Below are 23,971 nucleotides of genomic sequence, written 5' to 3'. Positions count from 1 at the left end.
TTTGTGGCAACAGTTTGGGGAAGGCTCTTTCCTGTTTCAGCATGACAATGCCCCCATGCACAAAACGAGGTCCATTCAGAAATGGTTTGTTGAGATTGTTGTGGAAGAACTTGACTGGCCTACACAGAGCCCTGACCTCAACTCCATCAAACACCTTTGCGATGAATTGGAACGCCGACTGCGAGCCAGGCTTAATAATCGGCCAAAATAATTTCCTGACCTCACTAATGCTCTTGTGGCTGAATGCAAGCAAGTCCCTGCAGCAATGTTCCAACATCTAGTGGAAAGTCTTCCCAAAAGAGTGGAGGCTGTTAATGCAGAAAAGGGGGAACCAACTCCAAATTAATGCCCCTGATTTTGGAGTGTGATGTTCAACGAGCAGGCTTCCACATACTTTTGGTCATGTAGTGTAGCTTAGTAGACCCCCGCTTAGACAGGGCTTAGTCTCTTATGGGTTAAATGTGTATATGCCTATCTCTCTATTATATGTGGGAATACTTTGAAAAGATTTCCAAAACGAAAATCACTTGGAGCTGATTTGCTGGTGTTTTTACAGTCATTTATGTCCAACAATAAATAAATAGAAACACCCGTGAGCCAAATTCAGCGGGCCGCCAGTTGAGGGACCCTGCTCTAGTGAGTCCCTCCTTGCTTTTCCTGGGTTCTGCTGTTCCTAGTCCTCTCCTCGCCACAAGAACATCTGGAACGTTTCCAACATGTGAGGCATTCCAGAGCCCGCGAGGTCTGACTCCACCCATCCACGAATTTTGGTACGTTAACTGCGTGCGTTTTGGCGCTACGAGTGCCAAATACCTGTGCGTATTGGTCGCATGACGCGTCAATCATGATTTCTAGGATAGGAGGGAGGGCAGGGGCAGAGAGGTGGGGAGGAGTAGAGGCGGTGTAACTGTCAGTTGTGTTCCTCATTCTCGTCAACATCGGCTGTTGCAGACTGACTATAAGCGATTAGCAGCTTAGAGTACTTTGAGATCTCAGTCAATGTACGGAACTATGTAATATAAATAAGTATTGTTCTCCCTAACAGAACACCATATATCACAGCGTAAAGTTTACTGCCTTGCACTTTGGTAACTGTGTCGGTGATGGTAAGGTAGACTGAGTAAGCTGCTTTGGGTAACCTACACGTAAATAGGTTTGTTGATTTTAACCATTTTTATTGCGTAGTTTCCTCTTCCCAATGTTCACCTATTATTGTGTTTGAAAAAGCTTTGTTGGAAGCATCCAGGACAGCGCTTTCTTTCATGGAGAGGTAGGGCTACTGCTGCCAATCTGTGAAACTGATCGGACTTGTTGCGCGAAGAACACCTCCCTCAGGAATGCATAGTATTTTTGTGTAAACCCGTTATCAAAATCAATTGACATTTAAGTCTGAGCGTGTCAGTGGTGTTTTGATTTCCCAACAGGGCACATTTCCGACGGTCTATAGTGGGTGTTCCCCACCCAGTCCTTTGATTCTATACCAGATAGTAGGCTATACAAGTCAGGTCGACTTTGTGGACACGGGAGAGCGAACATGAGACTGGATGTGATGGACTTTCTGCGTAATTAAGGACATTTAAGTAATTAACCTACCCGACTGCCGGACCGGGGACGCTCTAACGGACTAACGGAATCGCCCGAGGCCAAATGAGTCCAGTTCCGTGATTTAATGTTTTTGGAAAGGCGCAGCAGACCCCTCAATACCCGGGAACTTCTGTAAATAAATGGCACCCATAAACAACCAACGACCAACGCAGACTTACCCCGAGGCAATACGTAATATTTTGTGATTTCCTAACCTGAAACTTGAACTTGGGCTTCTGTTGAGAAGATGTCGGAGCAAGAGCGTTATGGGGACGGTCTTTGTGATGATGGAGCTCCTGAGATCATCCCGCCGAGAGTGTCCAGGACGGGGCGGCGGAGCGGAGTTATCCTCCCCGGCCAGGACAACGACACCATCGTCCTGGAGGCAGTGAGGGCAGCCCCCCGCAGGAGCAGCATCATCAAGGTAAGAGATTAGTTTATTGAGGTGATTGTTGAGGCTACATGTGATGACACTGGCAAATCTATCTGACCGATTTCGGTTAACAGACCTGTCAAACACAAGCGCATGCCTTTTCCTGAGCCAATTGTTTACCATAGTTCACCCAAAGAAAACCAAATACCCAGGCTGTATATTGAAAAACCATAGACCAGGCCTAATAGACGCACTGGAGCCTCCCATTGCAATATTCATTACTTGTATTCATCTTCTTCTAACATCTCTGCAACAGACACTCGACATGGAGCCGCCGGATAAAGGACTGTCAATATTTAATAGAAGTAGAATAAGCTACAGAGGGTTGTGATTACATTAGCGTGCGAACAAGCATCAGACAAATGCCATGTATGCTACTCTTCAGAGATGGTCTCAATTTGGTTCTCAGACTTAGTACCTCACACTGGATGACAATGTTGTTGAGGACTTCTAAGAACGTTATCTATTTTTTAAGGAGAGAAACGTGCAGGGTGCGATGGGCTATAATAGTGTTCTGAAACTGAAATGACGTAGCCTAGTATATTTTACTCACTCAGTACGCACTCAAAATAACTACTACTACTACCATGTGGTATCGTTGTGATTTTAACTGTGTTTATGCACGGAATATAGCCTACTATGGGCCAAATAATATAGGCTACACATTGTTCATTCAATCTATGACGCCGCCAGCGCCTACTCTGAACAACACCTACTCCAAACAACACCGCGCATTCCATGCCATGTGCCTGGTAATCTCAGTTCAGGTCCACACAGTGCATCACACATTCGTATTCACATGGCAAACCTGTGCCTAATCCGTGCCATTACGCACACTTTATCCATAGTGGAATTATAGTGGAGGAACCTTGCTAAATTGTAGAATTTCTGTTATGTTAGTGTGTCTTCTTTATAGGGAGGCTCCATACTCCAGTTTGTCTGTGTGTGTGTACCTCCCAGCTGAGAGGCACTGATGTGTTGACTGTGCCAACAGAGACCTCTCTCTGTCCTATTGGCAGGAAGTGTCACGAGTGATGGACAGATGGAGAGAGGAGAGGATGAGAGGGATGTCAGTGACAGGCGTGGAGGGAAGGGAACAGAGGGAGGGAGGGTAGGAGGGAGACAAGGAAGGATGGGGAATTAGGATAGGAACCTGGCTAATCAACTGGACTTGGTTGTTTAGGGAAACCAGTACACTCAACTCAAGGTGTCACCCCCAAAACATGCACCCCCCTCCCCAACATTTCAAATATTTCCACATGACCCTCTCCTTGTAAAATAAATTGCACATAGAATTAACTCAAAATAATGTTTACGACCACAAATAACAATTTGTTTCAAATGTTTCTTTACACTAGGACCAGAGCCGTCTGCAGACAATGATCAGCTAGGGGGACGTGTGATTTTAAACATTTTGATGACATATGTATAATTATATAAAATATAAGCAACACATTTCCCACCAACTGGTTTCTGTGCCAATTCACCACACAACCAATAAACAAAGCATACCGACTTCCGGGACTTCAATATCATGGTTTGCATTTTCAACACCAATATCCATAGATTATGTCAATCTGGACAAACAGAAAATAGATCCCTCCTTACCGTGTGGGTCTACCCAGTATTGAAGGCCTGGCTTGACAATCTCTGAATGTCATTGTGTTTGTTTGGTGTTTTGTAACAGATGTCTCATTCCATTCATCAAATGGCTGCTGCACAGTTCGGATTGATTGATTGGTTTTATTTGTCAGTGAAAAATACAAAATATTTACATATATACACACACTACAAAGATTTTTAAAAGTGACCCGGGATTGCACAGTAAAGTGTGGGATTTACTTCCATTGTGGTCCCTATTTTTACATGAATACATATACAATGACAGAGATACAGATACATTACAGACCAAAAAATGCTAGTAAAAAAAACAGACAAAAAAATGCTCGACCTCCAGATGAGCATGAGAGGGGAGTTTACAATTCTTACAAGCTTGTTTTGGCTGGTCTGTAGCTTATTCTTTAGATGTTTAGGGCTGCTGGTGAACCATGATGTACAGGCATAATCACAGTGAAACTGGACTAGCGCACTTGCCAGAGTCTTTAGGGTGTCTATAGGTTTCCATCCAATTGGCGCCAGATTTCCATGCGAATATTCTAAAATCTGCATAAAAACAATATGCGCATTTTCCCATCATTTGTGTTTCCATCAAATTGACTTGTTGCGGATACAACTCTGTGAGTAAATACGTAGTGCACATAAAAATGTATTTAGTAGTTAAATTCCCATTTATCAAATAAAAAATTCAAGTTAAATGGGTTTCCATCGCATTTTAAACTCCAGGCCTTAGTATAGCGAATGTGACCACTGGTATTGGCACGTGCGCGCTAGCCAACAGCTCACAGATACAGTGCAGGTATAGCCTACTATATAATGAGATTATTATGGATAAAAGTGCAAGATCATTTTATTTGTCAAACGGCAGCCAAGCACCGATCATCATGTCACCAGAATAAGACCCTCGATATGTATTGGAAAGGAGCATCAAGCTCATCACTGTGCACTTTCACCACTCTGTGAAGTTCATCATAATATATTTCATGTGTAGCTTAATAAACTGCATGCTTTCCCAAGATGTCGTGACATTTTTTATCCAAAGTACTTTACTCAGATAAAAAGGTTGGATGGAAACCAGGTTACTGTCAGGCCATGTTGAGGATGCTGGAATTATATTTTGGACGAACGTGTGCATGCTTACAGGAGACTTTTGAAGTAGCCTAATCAGATTAAAACGTTCTGACTGGTTGTGATTATGCCACATATAGAATGTAACACATTTTAAAAGTTAGGCTATATTGAAGCGTTAGGTTCTAGGTGCGTGAGGAATAGCCACTTGGATTGGAGAGGAGGCAGAGCGTGTTAAGCTTTCCTGAATAACGATGATCTGCAACAGGCAGAGCATCTCAGTATCAGAAGTAAAAATACAGCCAGACTGGCCTGCTACTGTGCCATTCTAGACCATATAAACTGTCGAGAGTAGACCCACAACTGATCCAAATGGAATGAAACATTCAATTCACAGGGCTTGGGCGCTGTTATTCAAATGCCATTTTCACTGCAGCCTAGAGTACTCACTTGAGAACAATAATACAGTTATTCATTGCATTGTGGTGTTGTAGACTAGTCTAGGTAGGCTAATTGTATTGCCCCTAAACAAGATAATTATGGGAGCTTTTTGTCTTCACTGTTCTTTCATGCGCAATGCTGCACCTGGCCTCTCTGCTGCCTATATCACCTATTCCTATTTGTTCTTGTGGATTCACATTTAAAATGTATGCAGCTTTGAATGACTTCATGTGTGGTATGATTGCTAGTTAGCCTATTGCAGATCTGGACAAACAAACCACCTAGCCCTATTGTCACTATGAATGGTGGATAGAGGGCAGGATAGACAGACTGGTAGACAATATTGACCTGTGATATAGTAAACGTTAACGGGCGGATAAGCGTAGTGCATAAGGGAAGAACCAAAACATATAGGGGAGGTGCATGCAAGCAGATGAGGACATTTGGCTAGGATGGAAGAAATTCTGTAGTAAAACCTGCAAAAGAACAAATGTAAACCAGGGAAAAAATGCCCCTATTCACAATAAAAAAATCACACAACCCTCCCCCCCAAAAAAGTTTGACAACCCTCCCCTAAAAGTTTGACAACCCTCCCCTATTTTGCAGTAAGTAATGTTCCCAAATTGTTCCCGAGAACGTTAAGAAACTACATTCTTCTGCAGGAATTTCAGTACTTCAGCATAATGTTTTCTGCAGGGTTCCTCATGGTTCCTCGTGGTAGGAGATAAGAAAGCTCAGGAAATATTTTTGTTTTTTGGACACGTATTCAACCAATTTTTTTGGGGGGGCACAAATCTACATCCATACTTTTTTTTTTACCGGAACCGGGTTACCTTCAGACAAGTTCCTTGACACTTGTGGAGGTTGTAGAGCAAAACGGAGAACACCATTGTGTTTATGAGAATCTCATCTTTCCATAGGGAACCATTTCAGGGAAACATAGTAAGGTGTTCTCAGAACCTCCCTGCAACCTAAAGATGAATGTTCCCAGAACAGGAGAAATGATCACTTCCGTTCTCAGAACGTTTAAAAATGTTTCTGTTTTACTGGTCAGGAAACTTCTGGTTTCATTCCTAGAACCAATGGGAAACCAAAAATGTACGTTCCCACAACTTCCAAGGAACCAAATGTGCTGTCTGGTATAGTGAAGAGCCACGTGGTTACCATTCACTCACCATTTACTCCAGCGCTCATAAAAGCCGCCCACCCAGTTGATCTAATGCTAGAGTTTTATAATCCCTCTACACGAATACATAAAGCAGTATGTAGGTTTTCCTTTTCCACCAAGTTAAAATGTTTTTATTTGCAATGTTGAAATTGAGTGGTCATATTAGTTTGTAGGCCAAACCGTTCGGATGCTACAGACGTTTTCTTGAGAACATCGATTTTCGGGATGTCTCATGGTCTGACAAACACCGCTGTAGCTCAGCCACCTTCTACCGTCGATGCAGAAGGCCGACATAGGCAGATGCGGTGGATTGAGACGCAGCCCATGCAAAAAACAGATATCTCTAGCTTAAATTGACAGATTTTGATGGGGATGCGCCAATTGACTCTTAATTAAAACCTACAGTACATTCTGTTCTCAGCATCAACAAAACTCTATCTTCTATCTTGTTCAGGTGTGTTGGCCGTGCCCACTAATTGGCTACCCTTTTGAAATGGGGTCTGTTTGAAATCTCACTGATGCCATGCCACAAAAAAAGAAATGTGTTTGCATAAATTAATGAAATTAATTTTTATGTGTCCTATCTGTGCTTGGAGTTCAACATAGTTAACCCAAAATAAGCTACCATTGTTATTAAAAGTCTTATTGAAACATTCAGTGAAAGTTTTAAGTCATTCAAAAACCTCTAAATAACCTTTACATTTTGTTCAAAACATTCACAACATTTAGAGAATGCACTCGAAACATTATTTAATTACCTTCAAATAACCCATCATTTCCGTTCTTAGAACATTAATAAAACCTCCCAGGAAAATGTTCAGGGAACCCTAGTAAGACGTTCTCAGAACCTCCCTGCAACATAAAAATGAACGTGCCCAGAACAGGTGAAATGTTCACTTCGGTTCTCAGAATGTTTAACAAACTTTTACATTTTACCGGTCAGGAAATGATGGCTTTGTTCCAATGGGAAACAAAAAATGGACGTTCCCACAACTTCCAAAGAACCAAATGTGCTAGCTGGGGTCTGTGCAAAGGTAGTGTTCTGTTCAGAGGTACTACACCTTAACCTTCCTGTCACTCTCTCACTGTAGAAGGAAAAATAGAACAACAAAAGTCAGTCAGTCACATGATCAGGCACTAGATGACCAGAAAGTTACACTAGCTGGCTACACTGGTCACACTGAGTCTCTGTCTGCTTTTTCACTAATGACCATAGTACCAGGTGCCTAGAAACATCCACAACAGAAGAAGATAAATATGCAACATGTTCAATATTGTGACCTTACCAATTGGACTGACTGGGCTGTCTGAAATACACTATGATCTACTACACACACTCTGCCCTTGGGGAAATGCCACTCACACTAAAATGCTTCAGCAAACAGACAGATGTATCTATTAAGGGAGGATTTCATCTTGTTGCCCTGGAAAAGCATATAGAAATGCTCTCACCCTGTGTGTGTGTGTGTGTGTGTGTGTGTGTGTGTGTGTGTGTGTGTGTGTGTGTGTGTGTGTGTGTGTGTGTGTGTGTGTGTGTGTGTGTGTGTGTGTGTGTGTGTGTGGACTGGGACAACGAAAGTATATTAAGGAATAATCGATTCTTTCGTGTTCTCTGTGTCTTCCGCTGCCTGGCCTGCGAGTCAGTCTTGGATCAAAGCAATCTGGATTATTATAATGCCTCTTGTTTCTGCCTTGCCCTCCCAAACTCTGTGTAGACCCCAGCTAGCACATAATGTTCTGAGAACCAACTGTTTCTTAGAGCTTGGTGATAGTGTGGTTGTCCAAGGATTATTTTTCATACCTTCCCACAACTTTCTGGGAATGGTGCAGGAAAGTTGCTTGGCTTTGGAACATTCTCAGCATATTTAAGGAACATTATTTTCTTGGTATTTCATTACTTTAACAGAACGTTTTCTAAAAGTTCAAACATGGTTACATTTAAAAAAAAATGATAATGCTCTAGGAACGTCATCCAACTGGTTTGACATTGGGAATGTTCTCAAATAGTTCCGAGAACGTTAAGAAACAACATTCTTCTGTAGGAATTTCAGTACTTCAGCATAACGTTTCCTCATGGTTCTATTTAAAGTCATGTTCTCAGAACATACTTTTTTTCTTCTTAGTAAAAACCACAAGAAAACATTAGTAGCATTCAAAGAACGTTCTAAGAACGTTATTTAAAAACATATACATTCCATTCTCAGCATCAACAGACTCTCTAGATCCTCTGTCTTGTTAAGTGTGTTCAGGTGTGTTGGCCGCACCCACTAATTGGCCACACCTGATCCGGCAAACATTGTTTTTGTTTGACATCGGCTGCTGAACTTGCTGGGCTTCGATTCAGGCACAGGAGTATCCCACCTTTAACTCTCTCGCTGTTTCTCTCTCTCTGTATCTCTCTGTCCCACTGTTTCTCTCTCTCTCTATCTCTCTTTGTCTCTCAATTTTAATTTAAGGGGTTTATTGGCATGGGAAACATATGTTTACATTGCCAAAGAAAGTCAAATAGATAATAAACAAAAACAAAAAACATTAAAAGATTAACAGTAAACATTACACTTACAAAAGTTCCAAAATAATAAAGACATTTCAAATGTCATATTATGTCTATATACAGTCTTGTGCAAATAGTTAAATTACAAAAGGGAAAATAAATAAACATAAATATAGGTTTACAATGGTGTTTGTTCTTCACTTACCCTTTTCTTGTGGCAACAGGTCACAAATCTTGCTGCTGTGATTGCACACTGTGGTATTTCACCCAGTAGATATTCGAATTCTTTGTGGGTCTGGGTAACCTGAGGGAAATATGTGTCTCTAATATGGTCATACATTTGGCAGGAGGTTAGGAGGTGCAGCTCAGTTTCTTACTCATTTTGTGGGCAGTGTCCACATAGCCTGTCTTCTCTTGAGAGCCAAGTCTGCCTTCGACTGCCATTCTCAATAGCAAGGCAATGTTCACTAAGTCTGTACATAGTCAAAGATTTCCTTAATTTTGGGTCAGTCACTGTGGTCAGGTGTTCTGCCACTGTGTACTCTCTGTTTAGGACCAAATAGCATTCTAGTTTGCTCTGTTTTTTTGTTATTGTAACGCCCTGGCCATAGAGAGGGGTTTTTGTTCTTTATTTTGGTTAGGCCAGGGTGTTACATTGGGTGGGCGTTCTATGTTCCTTTTTCTATGTTTTTGTATTTCTTTGTTTTGGGCCGTGAGTGTGGCTCCCAATCAGGCACAGCTGAAGCTCGTTGCTGCTGATTGGGAGTCACACATAAGGAGCATGTTTTTTCCTTTGGGTTTGTGGGTAATTGTTTCTGTCAGTATTTTGTTCCAGACAGGACTGTTTGCTGGCGGTTTGCTCACTTTTCTTGTTTTGTATAGTGTTCATGTTGTTGATATTAAATTCGAATAATGAACACTAACTCCGCTGCACCTTGGTCCACTTCTTCAGACGACAGCCGTTACAGAATTACCCACCACCAAGGGACCAAGCAGCGGAAGAGGGAGGTTCGGTCAATGGAGGAGACGCCGGCCAGCAGACGGGGTCGCTGGCGTCGATCGAGGAAGCCCGGAAGACACCCCCAAGAAAATTTTTGGGGGGGGCTAATGGGGTGGTCCGGAAGGGCAGAGGAGGAGCCCAGACCACTGCTCTCGTGGGGGATGACGGCAGAGGAGGAGACGCAGATGAGGTGGTTTATTGAGGACCTGCTGAAGGAAGATCTGGAGGAGGAGCCATGGGAGGCGGAGTTGCGCGCTGTGTCGCCAGTGCGTCCGCACAGCCCGGTGCGTCCGGTGGACATGCCCAGCACATGCCGTGCTAGGAAGGGCATCCAGCCAGGACGAGTGGCAAAACCAGCTCCACGCTTCAGTTCACCAGTGCGTGTTCACAGTCCTGTCTGGCCCGTCCCTGCTCCCCGCACCAAGTCCACAGTGCATGTCCCCAGTCCTGTCCGGCCCGTCCCTGCTCCCCGCACCAAGCCCAAGGTGCGTGTCCCCAGCCCTGCCAGTCAGCAGTCGTCAGAGCTGCCCGCCAGTCAACAGTCGTCGGAGCTGCCCGCCAGTCAACAGTCGTCGGAGCTGCCCGCCAGTCAACAGTCGTCGGAGCTGCCCGCCAGTCAACAGTCGTCGGAGCTGCCCGCCAGTCAACAGTCGTCGGAGCTGCCAGCCAGTCAACCATCACCAGAGCTGCCCGCCAGTCAACCATCACCAGAGCTGCCCGCCAGTCAACAGTCGTCAGAGCTGCCCGCCAGTCAACAGTCGTCAGAGCTGCCCGCCAGTCAACAGTCGTCAGAGCTGCCCGCCAGTCAACAGTCGTCAGAGCTGCCCGCCAGTCAACAGTCGTCAGAGCTGCCCGCCAGTCAACAGTCGTCAGAGCTGCCCGCCAGTCAACAGTCGTCAGAGCTGCCCGCCAGTCAACAGTCGTCAGAGCTGCCCGCCAGTCAACAGTCGTCAGAGCTGCCCGCCAGTCAACAGTCGTCAGAGCTGCCCGCCAGTCAACAGTCGCCAGAGAGGTCAGACTGCGCTGAACTGCCGGAGTGGCCAGACTGCGCTGAACTGCCGGAGTGGCCAGACTGCGCTGAACTGCCGGAGTGGCCAGACTGCGCTGAACTGCCGGAGTGGCCAGACTGCGCTGAACTGCCGGAGTGGCCAGACTGCGCTGAACTGCCGGAGTGGCCAGACTGCGCTGAACTGCCGGAGTGGCCAGACTGCGCTGACCTGCCGGAGTGGCCAGACTGCGCTGACCTGCCGGAGTGGCCAGACTGCGCTGACCTGCCGGAGTGGCCAGACTGCGCTGACCTGCCGGAGTGGCCAGACTGCGCTGACCTGCCGGAGTGGCCAGACTGCCCTGACCTGCCGGAGTGGCCAGACTGCCCTGACCTGCCGGAGTGGCCAGACTGCCCTGACCTGCCGGAGTGGCCAGACTGCCCTGACCTGCCGGAGTGGCCAGACTGCCCTGACCTGCCGGAGTGGCCAGACTGCGCTGACCTGCCGGAGTGGCCAGACTGCGCTGACCTGCCGGAGTGGCCAGACTGCGCTGACCTGCCGGAGTGGCCAGACTGCGCTGACCTGCCGGAGTGGCCAGACTGCCCTGACCTGCCGGAGTGGCCAGACTGCCCTGACCTGCCGGAGTGGCCAGACTGCGCCGAACTGCCGGAGTGGCCAGACTGCCCCGAACTGCCAGAGTGGCCAGGGAGGCCCGCCAGCCCGGTGAGTCCGGTGCCTACGCCTAGGGACAGGCCTCTGTCATGTTTCCCCAGCCTGGTGAATCCTGGGTCAGTGCCGTCAGAGCAGCCAGGGTCGCCCGCCAGCCAGGCGCAACCATCGCCGCCCGCCAGCCGGGCGCAACCATCGCCGCCCGCCAGCCGGGCGCAACCATCGCCGCCCGCCAGCCGGGCGCAACCATCGCCGCCCGCCAGCCGGGCGCAACCATCGCCGGCCGCCAGCCGGGCGCAGTCAGTGTCGCCCACCAGACCTTCGGCGCGGCCAGGTGCGCCACCGAAGAGGGCGACGTCAAGGGTGGAGCAGAGGCCACGTCCCGCACCTGAGCCGCCGCCGTAAGAGGGCCCACCCGGACCCTCCCCTTCAGAGTCAGGTTTTGCGGCCGGAGTCCGCACCTTTGGGGGGGGGTACTGTAACGCCCTGGCCATAGAGAGGGGTTTTTGTTCTTTATTTTGGTTAGGCCAGGGTGTTACATTGGGTGGGCGTTCTATGTTCCTTTTTCTATGTTTTTGTATTTCTTTGTTTTGGGCCGTGAGTGTGGCTCCCAATCAGGCACAGCTGAAGCTCGTTGCTGCTGATTGGGAGTCACACATAAGGAGCATGTTTTTTCCTTTGGGTTTGTGGGTAATTGTTTCTGTCAGTATTTTGTTCCAGACAGGACTGTTTGCTGTCGGTTTGCTCACTTTTCTTGTTTTGTATAGTGTTCATGTTGTTGATATTAAATTCGAATAATGAACACTAACTCCGCTGCACCTTGGTCCACTTCTTCAGACGACAGCCGTTACAGTTATTATTAATTATTTTTTGTTTTCTCATGATTTGGTTGGTTCCAAGGGTGTAAAGTCCTTAAGTAAAAATACTTTAAAGTACTACTTAAGTAGTTTTTTGGAGAATCTGTACTTTACTTTACTATTTATATTTTCGACAACTTTTACTTCACTACATTCCTAAAGAAAATATTGTACTTATTTTTCCTGACAACCCAAAGTACTCGTTACATTTTGAATGCTTAGCAGGACAGGAAAATTGTGAAATTCACGCAATTATCAAGAGAACACGTGGTCACTAAACACAAATATCTATACTTTTACTCAAGTATGACAATTGGGTACTTTTTCCACCACTGGTTGGGTCTAATTGTGTTGCTGTCCTGGGGCTTCTATTTCCCCCTATCCCCCTCTCTCCCCTGCTCTGCAGCCCTGCACTAGACAATGATTTGTTTACAATGTACACTTGTCAAACATAATGAGTGTGTGTGTATGTGTGAGCGTGTGTTTATCGGAGTGCATGTGTGTAGCTATTCTCTACAGGAGGGGACTGCCGTATGTTAGTGTGTGTGTGTGTGTGTGTGTGTTTGCGTGTGTGTGTGTAGGGGAGACACTGGAGCCTCTGTCCCTCAGTGTCATCCTCCTACTGGTACCACAGCACCCCTGGAACTGCTCATCATGAGGCTGTGTGTCAGTGTGTGTGTGTATATGTGTTTGCCTTGAGGAATCGGCCTGAATCAAATAGAAACTAAGACATATTGCCCTGTGACAGCTGCTTTTGCCATCTATGAAAGACGCTTTATCCCTGACACTTTTAGCATACAGTATCACACGGTACGAGTCAGGACTGCCACCCAACTATTTCCGTACTAATTGGCTTTATACCTTCACCAGTTTACCTTGATCTGCCTAGACTCCCTTTCAGTTGAGCTGTTGGGTGTTTGTGTTGACATGAGTAGCCAGGATAAGCAGAGAGAGAGAGAGGTGGAGACGGGGAGAGACAGAGGAGGGAGAGAGAAAGAGAGGAGGGGAAGAGAGATAAGGGGGAGGAGGGCGAGCCCTATCTGCACGCTGCTTCCTGTTTAGTAATACCGTCTCTGCAGATGATGTTGTTGAGTTTCTCCCTTTCTCTCTCTCGTTCTCTCTGTTACATAGTTTACTCTTCTGAATAGCTGTTATTGTGAGTGTTTTGTCAGGGTCATGACAGAAAAGGAGCTTCAGCCAACCAGACAGACAGACAGACAGACAGACAGACAGACACGCAGAGAGAGAGAGAGAGAGACTAAGTGTGTTTGGACATGTTGTACAAAACGAAGTGCAACGGTAGAGAATGTGACTGAAATGTCGAAAGGGGAGGAAAGAGGAAAAGTATAGACGGATGTGCAGAGAGGACGTAGAGAGAGATAAACAGTGTAAGAAAGCGATAAACTGAGAGAGAGATTTACACAGTAAGGAAGGGCTGTGAATGGTGCAGTCTGTATGTGTGTGCGTGCTTGTGGGCGTGTGTGTGCATGTGTGTTTGCTCACTAGTGCATGGTGTTTTACCTCAGGGTGGAGCAGACTGCAGAAGGGTTAGAAATAAGGCTGATTTGGGCCTGCTTCAACACCTTTAGGTCAATACAGCAGAGCCTACAGGAAACTGAAGGGCCATGGGATGGTTGGCCCCGTTAGGGGTGAACAGGGTGGACTCGCACGCACACACACACGCACGAACACCAGTGTTGGGGGTAAAGCTTTACAAAAGTAACATGTTACGTAATCAGAATACTTTTATGAGTAACATAGTAAAGTAACGTGTTACTTTTTCAAATTGGATAATTTTATTTCGGTCACTTTGTCAAACAATGTGTGCGTTACTTTCAGAATCATATCTCTACCAGGCACGTGTTTCCATGATTTTTAAAACCATTTTCCCGCAATTCTACCCTGTTTCTTAACAGGGAGAATTGACTCTGGAAAGAAAGGGTGCCATTCTTCTCTTCTCACTCCAAAATGTTCTTTGGCACACACACACACACATGTACTAAACTATTTTTCTTAGATTTTGCCTAAATAAATTCGATTCAAAAAAGTGTATTAATGACTAGATTACTATCTACTCCCTTCCCAAAAAATCGACACCCCCAATAATTAATTGACAGGTCTAAAATCCTACCAACCCTGAGACTCACAAACATCCCGCCTTCTTCCCTGACAATCCCACCCCTGTGATCGATTGACAGGCCAAGCTGTTTAGAATGTGTCCAGGATAACGCATGACAATGAGGAAATAAAATCGAAAATGGGAGGAATAATATTGTTTTACCCAATAATATATTTTTTTGTACTTGCTAGTTTAAGAAAAAGCCAAGCTGTTTTGTCACATATAATTCGATCACAATAATGTAGTAACAATTTTCTTTCTCAATATGGCAGTGCAATCTTGGAGGGCATTGAACAAGAACTGTCAACTTGAAAATACAAACTGGAGTTTTGCGTTTAAATGAGCTATATATATCCATAAATTGCAGCGCAGAATCTGCAATAAAAAGAATAAACTGTAGCCCCGGTAATATGGGTCATATTTGAAAGGTTTGGCGAGAGCAGGTGTCCCTAACATTTTCTTTCATAAGATCTACTTTATACCAAAGAAATCTGCTAGTAGGCTAGAGCCTGCATATTTTGTTATTGTGTAGGCCTAATTTGATGAATAGAAACAAAGAACAGCACTGTCTGCATACATAATGTAATTGCATTTTGGTTCTTAAAACCACACATTTTGAAAGAAACTCTTTCTACTGTAGCCTACCTTAAGAACCTTGCCATTTTAAGATGAGAGATAATACATTTGAACAAATCTGTAGCCTGCAGATACAGGACTAGGCTGCTATAAATTATGTTTAATAGTGGCCTTTTAAACAACACACCACAGTGAGTAGGCTAGATATTTTACAACAAATCGTGAAGAAAAAGAATAATCATGAAAAGTATGAGGAATAACAAAAGTGTAGTCTCAGCTGGAAGTACCCATGCTAATGTTTATTCAACGCTGGTCTGACCAATCGGAAACCATGCTTCAAGATTGCTTTGATCACGCAGACTGGGATATGTTCTGGGTAGCCTCGGATAATAACATTGATGTATACACGGACACAGTGACTGAGTTAATCAGGAAGTGTATAAGGGATGTTGTTCCCACTGTGACTATTAAAACCTAGCCAAACCAGAAACCGTGGATAGATGGCACCATTCGCGCTAAACTGAACGCTCGAACCACCGCATTTAACTAAGTCAAGGTGACTGGGAATATGGTCAAATACAAACAGTGTAGTTATTCCCTCCGTAAGGCAATCAAACAGGCAAAACGTCAGTATAGAGACAAAGTGGAGTCGTAATTCAATGGCTCAGACACGAGACGTATGTGGCAGGGTCTACAGACAATCACAGACTACAAAAAGAAAACCAGCCACGTCACGGACACCGACGTCTTGCTCTCAGACAAGCTAAACACCTTCTTCGCCCGCTTTGAGGATAACACAGTGCCACCGACGCGGCCCACTACCAAGGACTGTGGGCTCTCCTTCTCCGTGGGCAATGTGAGTAAGACATTTAAGCATGTTAACCCTCCCAAGGCTGTCGGCCCAGACGGCATCCCTAGCCGCGTCCTCAGAGCATGCACAGACCAGCTGGCTGGAGTGTTTATGGACATATTCAATCTCTCCCTATCCCAGTCTGCTGTCCCCACTTGCTGTCCCCACTTGCCTGTCCATCATTGTTCCTGTACCCAAGAAAGCAAAGGTAACTGAACTGAATGACTATCGCCCCGTAGCGCTAACTTCTGTCATCATGAAGTGCTTTGAGAGACTAGTTAATTAACTTCTTATGGCTTGGGGGCCAGTGTACTGTTTGATAGAGGCGTGTGACCTGAAAAGCACGCTCCACTTTGTTTTCCTCCGGTATTGAACGCAGTTTATCCCGTCTTACATTTTCATGATTATTTACGTTAAAAAATACCTAAAGTGGTATTAGGAAAGTTGTTTGAAATGTTTGGACAAAGATTACAGGTAACTTATGAGATATTTTGTAGTCATGTTGCGCGAGTTGGAACCGGTGTTTTTCTGGATCAAACGCGCCAAATAAATGGACATTTTGGATATATAACGACGGAATTAATTGAACAAAAGGACCATTTGTGATGTTTATGGGACATATTGGAGTGCCAACAGAAGAAGCTCATCAAACTTCCCTGTAGCTCAGTTGGTAGAGCATGGTGTTTGCAACACCAGGGTTGTGGGTTTGATTCCCACGGGGGGCCAGCACAGAAAAAAAAAAAAATGTATGAAATTGTATGAAATGTATTCATTCACTACTGTAAGTCACTCTGGGTAAGAGTGTCTGCTAAATGACTAAAATGTAACTGTAGGTAGGGCATGAATTATATCGTTATTTCTGAGTTTTGTGTTGCGCCTGGCGGGATGAAATATGATTGTCTGTGTTTGTTTGATGGGGTGCTGTCCTCAGATAATAGCATGGTTTGCTTTCGCCATAAAGTCTTTTTGAAATCTGACATGGTGGCTAGATTAACAAGAAGTTCAGCTTTAATTTGGTGTATTGCACTTGTGAATGTATGGAAGTTAAATATTTCAATTTTTTTTTTAATTGGGCGCTCTGCCATTTCTCCGGATGTTGTCAAATCGGGATTTGAGCCATAAGAAGTTAAGGATCATATCACCTCTACCTGTCACGCCCTGATCTGTTTCACCTGTTCCTGTGATTGTCTCCACCACCTCCAGGTGTCGCTTATTTCCCCAGTGTATTTGTCCCTGTGTTTCCTGTCTCTCTGTGCCAGTTCGTCTTGTATGTTAGTCAAGTCAACCAGTGTGTTTTTCCCTTTCTCCTTTTGCTATTCTCTTTTTGATAGTCTCCTCAGTTTTGACCCCTGCCTTACTCTGGACTACTTTCCCGCCTGCCTGATCATCCTGCCTGCTCTGACCTTGATTCTGCCTGCCCTTCGGTACCTTTTGGACTCTGAACTGGTTTTGACCCTTTTGCCTGTCCACGACCATTCTCTTGCCTTACCCTATTGGATTAATAAATATTGTAAGACTCCAACCATCTGCGTCCTGTGTCTGCATCTGGGTCTCGCCTTGTGACATGATACTACCTTACCTTACACCCTAGACCCACTTCAGTTTGCTTACCGCCCCAATAGATCCACAGATGATGCAATTGCCTTCGCACTGCACACTGCCCTATCCCATCTGGACAAGAGGAATAACTATGTAAGAATTCTGCTCATTCACTATAGCTCAGCCTTCAACACCATTTTACCCTCCAAGCTCATCATCAAGCTCGGGGCCCTGGGTCTGACCTGCACCCTGTGCAACTGGGTCCTGGACGTCTTGACGGGCCGCCCCCAGGTGGTGAAGGTAGGAAACAACACCTCCACTTCACTTATCCTCAACACAGAGGCCCCACAAGGGTGTGTCCTCAGCCCCCTCCTGTACTCCCTGTTCACCCATGACTGTGTGGCCACACATGCCTCCAACTCAATCATCAAGTTTGCAGACGACACAACCATAGTAGGCCTGATTACCAACAATGACGAGACAGCCTACAGGGAGAAGGTGAGGGCTCTGGGAGTATGGTGCCAGGAAAATAACTTTTCCCTTAACGTCAACAAAACGAAGGAGCTATTCGTGGACTTCAGGAAACAGCAGAGGGAGCATGCCCCTATACACATAGGCTGGACCGCAGTGGAGAAGGTGGAAAGCTTCAAGTTCCTCGGCGTGCACATCACTGACGATCTGAAATGATCCACCAACACAGACCGTGTAGTAAAGAAGGTGCAATAGCGCCTCTTCAACCTCAGGAGGCTGAAGAAATTTGGCTTGTCACCTAAGACCCTCTCAAACTTTTATAGTTAGACAAATGAGAGCATCCTGTCGGGCTGCATCACCGCCTGGTAGAGCAACCACAGGGCTCTCCAGAGGGTGGTACGGTCTGCCCAACGCATCACCGGGGGCACAATGCCTGCCCTCCAGGACACCTACAGCACCGGATGTCACAGGAAGGCCCAAAAGATCATTATGGACATCAACCACCTGAGCCACGGCCTGTTCACCCCGCTATCATCCAGAAGGCGCGGTCAGTACAGGTACATCAAAGTTGGGACCGAGAAACTGAAAAACAGCTTCTTTCTCAAGGCCATCAGACTGTTAAATAGCCATCACTAGCCGGCTACTCAAACCTACACCTTAGAGGCTGCCCTATATACATAGACATGGAATCACTAGTCACTTTAATAATGAAACACTAGTCACTTTAATAATGTTGTTTACATCTGCTTTACTCATCTCATATGTATATACTGTATTCTATTCTACTGTATTTTAGTCAATGCCGCTCAGACATTGCTCATCCTAATATTTACACTACTAATGCAAATTGTCTGGGTAGCCATTTGACTAGATGTTCAGGAGTCTTATAATCCAAGTTATCATTTTAAAAGTCTAATTGATCATTAGAAAACCCTTTTGCAATTATGTTAGCACAGCTTTAAACTGTTGTATTGATTAAAGAAGCAATAAAACTGACTTTCTTTAGACTAGTTGAGTATCTGGAGCATCAGCATTTGTGGGTTCGATTACAGGCTCAAAATGGCCAGAAACAAAGAACTTTCTTCTGAAACTCGTCAGCCTATTCTTGTTCTGAGAAATGAAGGCTATTCCATGCGAGAAATTGCCAAGAAACTGAAGCTCTCATACAACGCTGTGTACTACTCCCTTCACAGAACAGCGCAAACTGGCTCTAACCAGAATAGAAAGAGGAGTGGGAAGCCCCGGTGCACAACTGAGCAAGAGGAAAAGTACATTAGAGTGTCTAGTTTGAGAAACAGATGCCTCACAAGTCCTCAACTGGCAGCTTCATTAAATAGTACTCGCAAAACACCAGTCTCAACATCAACAGTGAAGAGGCGACTCCGGGATGCTGGCCTTCTAGGCAGAGTTGCAAAGAAAAAGCCATATCTCAGACTGGCCAATAAAAATAAAAGATTAAGATGGGCAAAAGAACACAGACACTGGACAGAGGAAGATTGGAAAAAAGTGTTATGAACAGACTAATCTAAGTTTGAGGTGCTCGGATCACAAAGAAGAACATTCGTGAGATGCAGAAAAAATGAAAAGATGCTGGAGGAGTGCTTGACGCCATCTGTCAAGCATGGTGGAGTTAATGTGATGGTCTGGGGGTGCTTTGGTGGTGGTAAAGTGGGAGATTTGTACAGTGTAAAAGGGATCTTGAAGAAGGACGACTATCACTCCATTTTGCAACGCCATGCCATACCCTCTGGACGGCGCTTTATTGGAGACAATTTTCTCCTACAACAGGACAATGACCCAAGCACAGCTCCAAACTATGCAAGAACTATTTAGGGAAGAAGCAGTCAGCTGGTATTCTGTCTATAATGGAGTGGCCAGCACAGTCACCCTATTGAGCTGTTGTGGGAGCAGCTTGACCGTATTGTACATAAGAAGTGCCCATTAAGCCAATCCAATTTGTGGGAGGTGCTTCAGGAAGCATGGGGTGGAATCTCTTCAGATTACCTCAACAAATTGACAACTAGAATGCCAAAGGTCTGCAAGGCTTAATTGCTGCAAATGGAGGATTCTTTGACCAAAGCAAAGTTTGAAGGACACAATTATTATTTCTATTATAACCTTGTCAATGTCTTGACTATATTTCCTATTCATTTTGCAACTCATTTCATGTATGTTTTCATGGAAAACAAGGACATTACTAAGTGACCCCAAACTGTTGCACTGTAGTGTGTATATTTCATAATTCCATTATTTTACTTTTAGATTTGTGTGTTTTGTTGTAAATTGTTAGATACTACTGCACTGTTGGATCATTTCGCTACACCCGCAATAACGTCTGCTAAATATGTGTATGTGGCCAATAAAATGTTATTTGATTTGACTTGAGCACATTTCTTGACCATTCCGCTTTTTTTTAATGAACTTGCCTCACCAGCATATACTTACTTACCAAGCCAAGCAGATCTGTTTTATCGAGGTACAGACATCCTGTGCTTTTTCATTTTGTGCATAGGCACATACAGACACAGCTTGGCTACCTTGTAACAGCGAAGCGGCCACAGTGCACTTGAATATGGAGCTCAACCAGGACTGTTACTTTTGTAACAGAATTAAACATTTTAACAATGTGATTTAACTGATTGATGTGTGGAAAATAGATGACAAAAATGCAGAATCGTGTTAAAAGACTGTAAACAAATTGGGGAGAAAAAATATTTAACAGATAAAATGATGTAATAATAGGTCTACTGATTATTGTTTTGTATCTACTTGTGAGCTGCTCATTGACAGCCCGCGAGCTTCCGGACATGCAGTTTTATGCAAAGGTGCAACCTTTGGTAGGCTAATGGAAGGCTACTCAGAGTCTGCGCTACAGCAAAGCCTAGTCAGACATGCTCGTGCTCATCATTGTTCTTACAGGCAAAGTGAAATGACAATGAATTTGCTCTTGGTGCGCTGCGCTGCGCTCAAATGATATGTAACAACACCCTGAGTGCATTGGAACAACGATACAAATGTAACAACAGCACATCAAAATAGATACACAATTGTATTTTGCAGGTGCTTTTTCTTTTTAAACACCAGCGGAGCAACTAGTGCTTTCTAACTGTACTGAACCAAAACAGTGGCGCGGGAATGAAGCAAAGCTTTAGAGTGGTCCAAACCATTCATCTTGAGGCGACGGGAGGAGGGGTGCGTTATTAGTGCAATCTGTTAATTATTATATCATATATAAAATGTACGTATCTATTTTAATACAGACTAGCTCAAAACGTAACTAATCATTGAAAATGACAAATTACCCGTTGGATCATGATAATTGTCTGGTAAAAAAGTGGGGGTGCAGTTTTTGCGGCTCGCATTGCTCCCCCCAACAGTCAAACAAACGGTGAGATTTAGAGTTTTTTTTCATAAAAGTGTCGCAAAGTACTTTTACCTAGTAATGTAAAGCGTCACTTTTTACACAAAGTAATATTGTAAAGCAGGGATCATCAACTAAATTCAGCCGCGGGCTGATTTTTTTCTTGAGGGATGGAACATACTTACAAATAATTTGTAGACAAACAGATGTAATATTTGGTTAAAATAGAATAATTTCCAACCTTGCTTAGATTTGTATACGATCAAGTGTCTCTCTTTTATGTGTGGGAATACTTGGGAACAGATTTAAAAAATGTAAATAACTTTTATGCCCCCCCAAACTAAAATAAAGAATATTTATTTTGTATTTTTTTACTTAGGAAACTCTTATAACCTGCTCTGTCCATTCCAGAGGGATTAGTCTTAAGGGTGTGCCTGTTAGTGTACAGTTAGTCATTGGGAGAATCCAAGTCATCATATGCCAGACATGGCCTCAATAAATTAAATCATAGGTGTGTTTGTATGTATGTATGTATGTATGTATGTATGTATGTATGTATGTATGTATGTATGTGTGTGTGTGTGTGTGTGTGTGTGTGTGCGTGTTTTCGAGAGTCTGGATGAGGCTGGTAGGGGGGATTTGGGCACTTGGCATTGTGTTGTGTCACAATACATTTCAGCTTGTCTAGTGAGAATGGATGGATTTCAGTTAGACACAAGATTGTGTGTACACTGCCTTCAGAAAGTATTCACACCCCTTGACTTTTTCCACATTTTGCTGTGTTATAAAGTGGGATTAAAATGTATTTAATTGTCATTTTTGTCAACGATCCAAACAAAATACTCTGTAATGTGAAGTGGAAGAAAAATTCTAACATTTGTAAAACTATTAATGAAAAATAAAACATAAATAAATCTTGATTACATATGTATTCAACCCCCTGAGTCAATACTTGTTACAGTCACCTTTGGCAGCGATTACAGCTGTGAGTCTTTCTGGGTAAGATTCTAAGAACTTTGCAGACCTGAATTGTACAATATTACCACTTTATTATTAAAAAAATTCTTCAAGCTCTGTGAAGTTGGTTGTTAATCATTGCTAGACAGCCATTTTCAAGTCTTCTGTACAGGCTTCCTTCTTTCACTCCATCATTTAGGTTAGTATTGTGGAGTAACTACAATGTTGTTGATCCATCCTCAGTTTTCTCCTATCACAGCCATTAAACTCTGTAATTGTTTTAAAGTCCCCATTGGCCTCATGGTGAAATCCCCGAGAGGTTTCCTTCCTCTCCAGCAACTGAGTTAGGAAGTATGCCTATATCTTTGTTGTGACTGGGTGTATTAATTCAAACATCAAAAGCGTAATTAATAACTTTACCATCCTCAAAGGGTTATTCAATGTCTCCTTTTTTTTACCCATCTACCAATAGGTGCCCTTTGCGAGGCATTGAAAACCTCCCTGGACTTTGTGGTTGAATCTGTGTTTGAAATGCACTGTTCGAGTGAGGGATCGTACAGATAATTGTATGTGTGGGGTACAGAGATGAGGAAGTCATTCAAAAATCATTATTGCACACAGTTTGAGTCCATGCAACTTATTATGTGACTTGTTAAGCACAATTTTACTCCCAAACCTATGTAGGCTTGCCATAACAAGACATTTCAGCGTTTCATTTTTTATTAATTTGTAAAAATGTCCATTTGACATTGTGACATTATGGGGTATTGTGTGTAGGCCAGTGACACAAAATCAAAATGTAATCCATTTTAAATTCAGGCTGCAACACAACAAAATGTGGAAAAAGTCAAGGGGTGTGAATACTTTCTGAAGGCACTGTGCGTGTGTGTGGGTGTGTGTGTGTGTGTGTAAAGGGCAAGATGCAGCTTCGTATGTATGGAGGAATGCTCTGTGGCTGCCAGAGCAATGACATCACCACAGTTTGTAGCAGAGATCCCAGGCCCGATGCTTGGATACCATGGCAACCTGTGTGCCTATGACACACACCCACCCAAACTGTAGGGGATTGGGGTTATTTTTTTTGGGGGGGGGGTACGCCCTGTGTAGTTTGTTCCACTTGTGCTCGTTCAGTCCTGGTAAACTTGTAAGTGAATACCAGATGTGTGGGGAAACCAGATGTGTGGCAGTCACAGTGTACAAGCTATAGCACCAAAAATGTGTACTCAGTTAACAACGGTCAACACACACACACATATTTGAAATACTTTATTTGAATCCACAAGTCACATTACAGACGAGAAGGATTGAAACGTTTCATACAGGTAACTGCCAAAATAATGGAAACACTTGAGTAAACGATACATGATATTGAAAGCAGGTGCTTCACCTGAGTTAATTAAGTTAATTAATTCCCATCATGCTTAGGGTCATGTATAGAAATGCTGGGCAGGCCATTAATTTGGCTACCATGGCTATGCCCCCATAGGATGATAATGTCCCCATCCACAGGGCACGAGTGGTCACTGAATAGTTTGATGAGCATGAAAATGATGTAAACCATATGCCATAGCCATTACCAGATTTCAACCCAATTGAACACTTGGGAGATTCTGGAGCGGTGCCTGAGACTGCGTTTCCACCACCATCAACAAAACACCATTTGATGGAATTTCTTGTTGAGGAATGGTGTCGCATTCCTCCAATAGAGTTCCAGACATATAGAATTTATGTCAAGGTGCATTGATGCTGTTCTGGCTCGTGGTGGCCCAACAACCTATTAA

General features: G+C 44.1%; 1 protein-coding gene across 3 annotated transcripts in view; it reads left to right on the top strand.

Moving 5' to 3' along the window:
* The first annotated feature begins 700 nt into the window (after positions 1 to 700).
* The window catches only part of LOC115160902 (inactive phospholipase C-like protein 1), a 116,247-nt gene continuing 92,976 nt past the window's right edge, over positions 701 to 23,971 (top strand). For 2 of the 3 annotated variants that reach the window (XM_029711418.1, XM_029711416.1), the window contains exon 1: positions 937 to 2,008. In XM_029711418.1, coding sequence (XP_029567278.1) covers positions 1,832 to 2,008 — 177 coding nt within the window. In that variant the 5' untranslated portion in view covers positions 937 to 1,831. Of the gene's footprint in view, positions 771 to 936; positions 2,009 to 23,971 lie in introns of those variants that run through there. The other variant, XM_029711417.1, reaches the window with a different exon arrangement.

This window comes from Salmo trutta, chromosome 24, assembly GCF_901001165.1.
Source record: "Salmo trutta chromosome 24, fSalTru1.1, whole genome shotgun sequence".
NCBI classification, from domain to species: domain Eukaryota; kingdom Metazoa; phylum Chordata; class Actinopteri; order Salmoniformes; family Salmonidae; genus Salmo; species Salmo trutta.
The sequence above is the reverse complement of the archived record's forward strand: the minus strand, read 5'-3'. Positions and strand labels throughout refer to the sequence as shown.